Source organism: Elephantulus edwardii, unplaced genomic scaffold (assembly GCF_000299155.1).
Source record: "Elephantulus edwardii isolate Elephantulus edwardi_28Jun2011 unplaced genomic scaffold, EleEdw1.0 scaffold00076, whole genome shotgun sequence".
NCBI classification, from domain to species: domain Eukaryota; kingdom Metazoa; phylum Chordata; class Mammalia; order Macroscelidea; family Macroscelididae; genus Elephantulus; species Elephantulus edwardii.
Genome location: NW_006399826.1, coordinates 1,059,188 through 1,067,259, shown reverse-complemented (window position 1 = coordinate 1,067,259; position 8,072 = coordinate 1,059,188). Strand labels below are relative to the sequence as shown.

General features: G+C 35.4%; 1 protein-coding gene across 1 annotated transcript in view; it reads left to right on the top strand.

Annotated features, from left to right (window-relative positions):
- The window catches only part of LOC102860234 (coiled-coil domain-containing protein 178-like), a 378,081-nt gene that overhangs the window by 16,839 nt on the left and 353,170 nt on the right, over positions 1-8,072 (top strand). Inside the window, exons 2-4 of the mRNA XM_006889222.1 lie at positions 138-200; positions 1,988-2,149; positions 5,300-5,413. Coding sequence (XP_006889284.1) covers positions 138-200; positions 1,988-2,149; positions 5,300-5,413 — 339 coding nt within the window. The remainder of the gene's footprint in view (positions 1-137; positions 201-1,987; positions 2,150-5,299; positions 5,414-8,072) is intronic.

Here is an 8,072-nt window from a genome sequence, read left to right as displayed (position 1 = left end):
TCAGCTATGAGTCAGTTCTAACTCGACAGTACCTAACAACAACATACATATGTATAAATATATATCTCTTTACCAACTGTCTTTAAAATATTTTCTGTGACCAAAACCTCCATTTAAACATATTTGTTAATATACAGGGTAGAGAAGTTTTCTTGAAAAAGCTCATTCGAAATGAAGTGTCCGTGGCAGTCCTGTTTCAGGTAATCCTCGTTTGCTTGCTTTCAATATTTTATTCTTCCTTTAATTTGCATTTGACTTAGCATTTTAAATGTGCTTGTAATGAGGCATCTTTGCGCTCCTTGCTTTGCAAGCCAGCAGTTTTCTTTTCTGAGCTGATGACAGTTGCCCTCTGTGTACAACCAGCAGTGTCTGATCATGCATAAAGAAAGACTGACCTCCATACACATATCTCATTTTGTGGCTTAATGGGAATTTCTGCCAGTCTAGTAAAAGGGCAGTGGGATCTTATTCCTAAGTGTCTAACTCTTTAGTTGGTTTTGTGATGATGTTATGTTTTCTTTACTTTTACTGGCATCACTTGAACTTCTTTATTCAACCCTGAAAGAAGTATGCTATGAGATATTTCTTTATGAAAATCTTGACATGAAATGATAACGAGGCAAAACAGTCTTAATTTTATGGCTCTTCATTTACTCCTGGAGGGCTCTGGTTGGCCTAGTGTGCTACCAAGCCTAAGGCAGGCAGTTCTGGTTCCCCCAGCCACTTCTTGAAAGATAATGGTCGGTTTCCTGTCATGTAATTCACAACCTCTGAAAACCCACAAAAGGATCAACTCTTGAGTAGAATTCAACTCCAGGGCAATAATTTGTTCTGTTTTTAATTTACTACTAAACTTTCTCTGCAATGTGCTCTTTTGACATAATCAGTAGGGAATTTTACTGTCAACTCCATGCCTCTCTTGAGGTGTGTAGCTCCAGAGAAAATGTGGGTTGACCAGTGGTTCTGAGAGAGAAAGTTGGGCGAGGCGATCTCTTCCTTTACGATTAAGAGCCTCTTGAAGACCTACTACGAGGGTAAACTATGAGTTGGTTCCAACTCAAAGGCAATAAGTTTTGAGTATCTTTTGCACAGACAGATTGGAATTTTCCGATCCACGGACCATCTGTCTTTCCACTAAAATAAAAGTCTGGAGGTCTGCTTTACAAATATCACAGCCTAGGAAACTCAGTGGGGCATTTGCAGCCCTCCAGGTAGGACCACTATCAATTGAAACCCATTCAGAGACACCCAACAAAAATATAGACGTACTTGAAGTTATAATTGCAAGAAAAGTAAAATCAAGACGCAAACCATTTTAAAACAATGTTTGAAAACTTATATGACATTATCTGCACTCCCAATAGGTTTTTTCTTTTTTCTAAAATGAAATATTTTTAATTTCCTTTATTAGGACCGTGGGTATTTTGAAACATAGAAGCAGTATTTCTCTGCATCTACAGCTTTTAATATGTCATGTTATTGATTTCCCTATATGCAGATTATTTACATGGTCTATCAAGTCTACCTCACCTCCCCTTCCTGTTTGTTAGTGGTAAAGAGTTTCACTGCCAGCTCAAAGGCAGGCTGATCAAATCCACCAGCTCCTACGTGTATGCGTGTGAAGATGAACAATCGTCCGTCTGATTTAAAGCCTCTGGAAACCTACTGGAGGGTCAGCCATGAATCAGTTCTCACTTGTTGGTGCATAACAACCGCACAACCTGTTATTAATTATGTCTGACACTTTCTTTGCAATACATTTTTGTATAGTTTCTACCTTGATTGTACACTAATACTTCTTGTTTGATTTTTTTTTAAATTTTGCCATTAGTGTGTTGTTTATAGACATTGTATTTTTTTGCACATTTCTTTTAGTGTAACATTTGTCATTTTATTTTCAAATAAGCAAAAACCACTGTCTGGATTAAGATAGTGGCTCAATAATTGTTTACTTAATAGCTGAATGAATGATTGTTTTTGCTGGCAGAAAAAACTGTGTAATATTCAAGAGATGCTGAAACAGGAGGAGCTGGACCTTACTGAAAGGAAAGCACTGTACACACTGATATTAGAGCAATTCAAAGAGCCGCTGGTTGAATTAGAACAAGAGGCTGTCCGAGTCAGAAGTGTCCATCAACAACATTATAATGTAAGTATGTATAAACGAATCTATACAGTAACTCCTATGAATAAATAAGGTTGTCAAATTGTGTGACTTAAAATTATTTGGAAAATTGTGATTTTTGCATTGTAGTCGTGTGCTATAGAGTCAGAATCAAACCATAGCTGACATTCCCATAGGTTTTCAGAGGCCTTTAACTGGATGGGAGGAGATTGCCCATCTTTCTACCAGAGCAGCTGGTGAATTTGAATCACTTGCCTTTGGGATTGCAGTGTAACTTCTTAATCATTCAGTCAAAACATAAACAATCTATTTCCGCATGTTGTTGTTGGGTGCTGTCAAGTTGACTAACAGCTCTTAGTGATCTTATGACGAGCAAAACTGAAACTTGGTCAACCCTTTGCCATCACAGGCTATGATATGTCCAAGCACACTGTTGCAGTTAGAAGCTCTAGTGGCTTAGGGGGTTATTGTGCTAGCTCAAATGCATGCCATTCAAATCCACCAGCTGTTGCATCAGAGAAAGATGGGCAGTCTCCTCCCGTGAGAATGAAAGCCTCTGAAAACCCAGTGTCAGCTATGAGTTAATGTCAACTCAGTGGTACACCAGCACCACCAGCACCACCACCAGCACCACCATCAGCACTACAACAATGTCATTGTTACAGTCACTATATTTATCTATCTCCTTGAAAGTCTCCTTCTTATCCTTCACCTTCTCACAGTGGTGTCTTTTTCCAAGGAGTGGTTCCTTCTGACGACGTAGCCAAAGTATACACAATGGATAAAGTTTCATTGTCCTTGCCTCAAAGGTGTGACAGCGTAGACAAATTTATTTCACCTGAAGTGGTACTATTACAGGGTCACACGATTGATTTATAATAGAACTCTGCAGTGAGGCCATTTAATGCTGTTATTGAGAATCCTGGGATCTATTCCTATGGAGTCTGAGTGTCTAATGAGAAGTGGTTGTTCTGGCAAACCAAAGTGTATTAGATCAAATCCAACAACACCTCTGGTAGTAAAAAATGTGCAGTCTCCTCTCATGTGATTTGCAGCCTCTGAAAACTGCTGCCGGGCCAGATCTGATTTGGTTCCAAATTGATGGCACATAATAACAACAAAGTATCTTCAAAGATTATCAGGAAAAACAGTTTTCAATTCCGTGCTTGTGGTGTGCCTGATCTAGGCCATTGTGTTTTCATTTATTTCCTATGCATTTCAAAGTTCAACAATGAATAAGGATGTCAGAAGAAGAATCAGTGCCTTTGAATTGTGGTGTTAGAGATGAATACCAAATATTATTGGGATTGCCAAAAGAAACAAAGAAGTCTATCTTGAAATAAATGCAACCAGGGTGTTCCTTTGAGACCTGGATGGTGAGATTTCATCTCACAAATCTAGAGGATGTTGTTAGGAGGGGTCAATCTTTGGAAAAAGCCATCATGCCAGGAAAGGCCAGTGAAAGAGAGGAAGATTCTCAACAAAATGGGTTGACTCAGTGACTGTAACAATGGGTGTGAGAATATCAGGGATCCTGAGGATGGCACAGGATGGGGCAAGGGTCAGGTATCTTGTCCATAAGCATTTTATGGGTTACACTTGACTTGATGTTATCTAACAAGTAGAATCATCCACTTAACGAGGTAAATTTACTTGGCATTTCACAATTTGTTAATAAAATTCGGAAGCTATTTTTATGTTAAGTATAAAACTTAATGTATCTCAACATATTCAAGGTGATACATTTTTCGATGAATTTAGAAGAAATTAAGACAGCTAAGATGAAAAATATAGCACACATGAATAAAACATTTACAAAACAACAAGTATATGTCAGTAATTGATATTACTAGCCCTTCCCAAAGAAATATTTTAGTAGAGAAATGTGTATATATCATGTCATTAGTCTTTTTAAGAAGCTTGAGGGTGTGGTAAGTGTTATGCATTCTTGTCCTTAGCTACAATACGGACATATATTGATCTGGGCTATCTTGGGAACAGGACTGTTGCATTTCCCCTCCTTCCTCTACTTTCACATATGACAAGGTGGCTTTTTATCACTGAACTGTAAAAATAAAATTCTTTATTTTAATAAAAACAAATGGGAACTCTGGTGGTCTTGTGGATAACAATAAAAAAATTCCTCCATTTAAAAAAATTGTCATCTATAATGTATTCCCATTACTAAAATTTACTTCAATTTTCACAATCTTTTCATGAAATATGAGGAAATTCATGAGGTTTGAAGAAAACGTGGTATCAAATAGATTAAAGAATTTGCAAAGAATTACAAAGTACAGAAACAAGGTCTGGTTATTCTGTACTTCCATGTGATTCAAGATGCTATCCTCAGTGCTCAGCTCATGACTATGTAACTAGTATTAACACCTAGTGGGATAAATTATTTTAGTAGCAACTCTCCCTTAATTAGTGATGGAAACTGATTCATTGTATCAAAAGCCTTAGTGTAATTGTCAGAGTATGATAATGAGCTCCAGGAAAATTAACGATGTTTAACGATTTTCTCTAATTTTACACTAGCTGTAGCTTTTTATCTTCTTAGACGTCAGTCATCATTTTTATTCTAGCTAATAGTTAATAAATTTAGCAAAAACTTTAGAAAGAATACTTCTTACTGTTTATTTATGGAAATTGGTACTTAGAGTCTTTCCATTTCACTTAGGTGTTTTAAAATGTTGTAACAGAAAACCATAATTTATATGGAGAAAGAGAAAAGTGATGGAAGTTTGTTTTAGAAACTCCATAGAGTACTTCTCTCTAGTCCTATAGAGTCCTTAAGAGTAAGAATTGACTTAATTGGAGCAGGATATGGATGTGTATATATATAAAAGATATTATATATAAAAGATATTACATAGGGCAGATATATAGAAAAGATATTTTATATAAAACATATTACATAAAAATATTTTATATAAAATATATATATAAGTTTTTGATATGTAACAAAATTGATCACCTAAATGTGCTTTAAAGAGAATATTGGCATTACTAGATAGCATTATTTGCTTTTGAAATTTATGTGTGTTAGCTATTTTCCTTTTTACTGCAAAAACACTATTAATACATAAAAAGTCACTTAAGTACTATTTGGTTTTAACCCATGAAATTGGACTTAATTATTACAAATCTTAATATTTTAATATCTTCTAGGAAATTAGCCAAATAATGGAGAAGAGAAAATCTATTAGAAAAAATGTGGAAAAGGCAAAGAAAAAACTGAAAGTTAGGGGGAAGAAAACTCATGAGACATTAATAGAAGCCGAAGTAAGTGACTGAATTTTAGAAAATTATTTTTAATGTCTTTATGATGATGAATGTAATGGAAGAAACCTGGTTTTGGTGAGTGCCTCTCATTTCATACTGGTTCTGTACATAGTCAAGCGTACACACACACACACTCTCTCTCTCTCTCTCTCTCTTTGAATCTTGTCCCTCACATAGTCTTTTCTGTTGATCTAGTTGGTCCATCTAAGGAGCCACCTCTGTTGGCTTAGTGGTAAGGAGTTGGGCTGCCAACCCAAAACATGTTGTTTGAATCCATGAGCTGCACCTTAGAAGAAAAATTGGCAGTCTCCTCCCGTGTGATTAAGATTAACTGCCTCTGAAAAGCCACTGGAGTGCCAGTGCCAACTCAAATGTATACAACAACAAATAACAAGTTGGCCATGGGCATCAGCGTTGTCCCGAGTCTAAGTATAACATAAACACAAATTGATCTTGCAGTCATGGTAAAGTCTATTTACTTTTGCAACTGCCAGGTTATTCCTACCCCTTAAGTCTATAAGAGAGAAAAGAAGTAAAAGAAAAATCAGAAGGAAATGAAAAGATGAAAAGGAGGAGGGAGAGAGGAAGGAGGAGAAGGGAGCAAAGAAGAAAAAGAAGCTGGATTTGAACCTAATAAAAATAACATAACTATACTTTGTCTTCCAATAGATAGATTTTTTTTAATTAAAGAATGACATATATCTATTGTATAAGCCACAGAGAAATAATCTAACATTTTAAAATTACTAGATATAGCATTTATGTAAGTGCCCTTTAAAATTATCAAGAGCAGTCTTTCAGGATAAGGTGTAATGAATCATTATCATACTGTAATTATGTGTTTTTTTAAAAAGAATTAGATTAGGTGATAATCTAATTATCATACTATAATTAGATTAATTTAAATATTGTAACAGAGAATTTGACAGTATAGTGTAACATTCATAAAAGATACAAATTTAATTTAAAAAATTTCCATAAACTTAAAAGTTTTTGAACTAGCTTGGGGAAAGATCTGGCAGGGTTTCTGTCACACAGTGAGGATGCTCTTGAAGGTATTTGGCAACAAACCAGTAAGATTTTGTCCTCAGAGAGAATCTTGACTGGGTCAATTAAAATTAATTTCTTTCTGTTTATCTTATTGCTGGCATTTTATATGTAGCCTTTATTTAGTTTATTAGTTTAAACAAAGAATCAGACTGTATGTAGTAAAATGACATTGTATCTCACTAGGAAAAATAGACCCACTATCTTTTACTCTCCTAAAAATTGAATGGAGGATAATAATTCTAAATTTTATTATTGGAACCATAACTTGTAGAGCAAACACTGATTTGAGGAGATTTCCACTTTCATTCCCATTTTATAAAGGATATTAAATTACTTGAGTTGCTCTAGCATCCACATTGCCCACAAGTAACCATATCATATATCACTCTTTTCCCTTGCTCTCTGTGCTCTTCCAGGGTCTGACACTGAAGTCTTAGCCTTAACACTGCACTGGTCAAATCATTGGGTTACTTTTGCTCATCAAATTCAGTCTTATTTAGAAATTAATAGCAAAATTATAGTTAGCACACACACATTCATGTTGCCGTTAGGTATCATTAACTGACATTGACCTTATGTACAACAGATGGAAATTCTGTGAGACATTGCACCATTTTTAGACTCTCTGCTCATTCTTACAATCTCTGCTCATTTTACAAACTCAAACACTCATTGTTGCAGCCTCTGTGTCAATTTATCTCATTGAGGGTCTCCCTCTTTTTTCTTACACATGATATTTTATGAACATGATGTTCTTTTTCTGGACACTGGACCCTCATGCTGCTAGCATGCCAAGAGCAGCCTAGCTTCTAAGAACCACTCTGGCTGTACTGTATCCAAAGCAAATTTGCTTGTTCCTTGACAATCCACAAGACAGTCAATATTCTTCGTGGGCACCACAATTCAAAGCCATCAATTCTCCTTCAGTCACTCTTATTCATTGTTTAACTTCCACATGCGTAAGAGAGAAGTGAAAATACTGTGACTCTTTTTGCACTTGAAGGAGGCCAATTAATAGATTTGTGTGATGTAATTTGTCATTTGATTTTTATCACTGCTGCTTCTATGGGTGCTGCTAATGGATTAAAATAAAATATGCATACACATAAAGCTGTTGTGTGCCATGGAGAAGGAACGAGCACATAAATGACCCTCCAGGGAGTTTTCAGAGGTGAAGGAGATTGTCCATCCTTCTCCCATAGAGCAGCTCATGGATTTGAATCACATGCCTTTAGGACTGCAGTACAACTTCTTACCGCTAAGCCACCAGAGCTTCCTATATACATAATATATGCTAATATATATTTCTATTATTTCTGTTTCTATATTTCTATTACTCTATTTACACACACAGGGAGAAATATATATACTACTGGAAGTATTCAAAGTTACATTTCCATTATTCATTTGCTTCTATGCTAAAGAGTAATAGAAGTTTAATTAACATTTTTTCATAAACCAGATAGCAATATTTAGGGAATAAAATAAGTTTGACATTACAACAAAATGATTCTGGTAAGAACAACCAAAGATATTTTACGTATCCACTAAGGGAAAAGAGGAGGGACTAAAATGATACAATTACTAACAATGATTTAAAAAATACTAG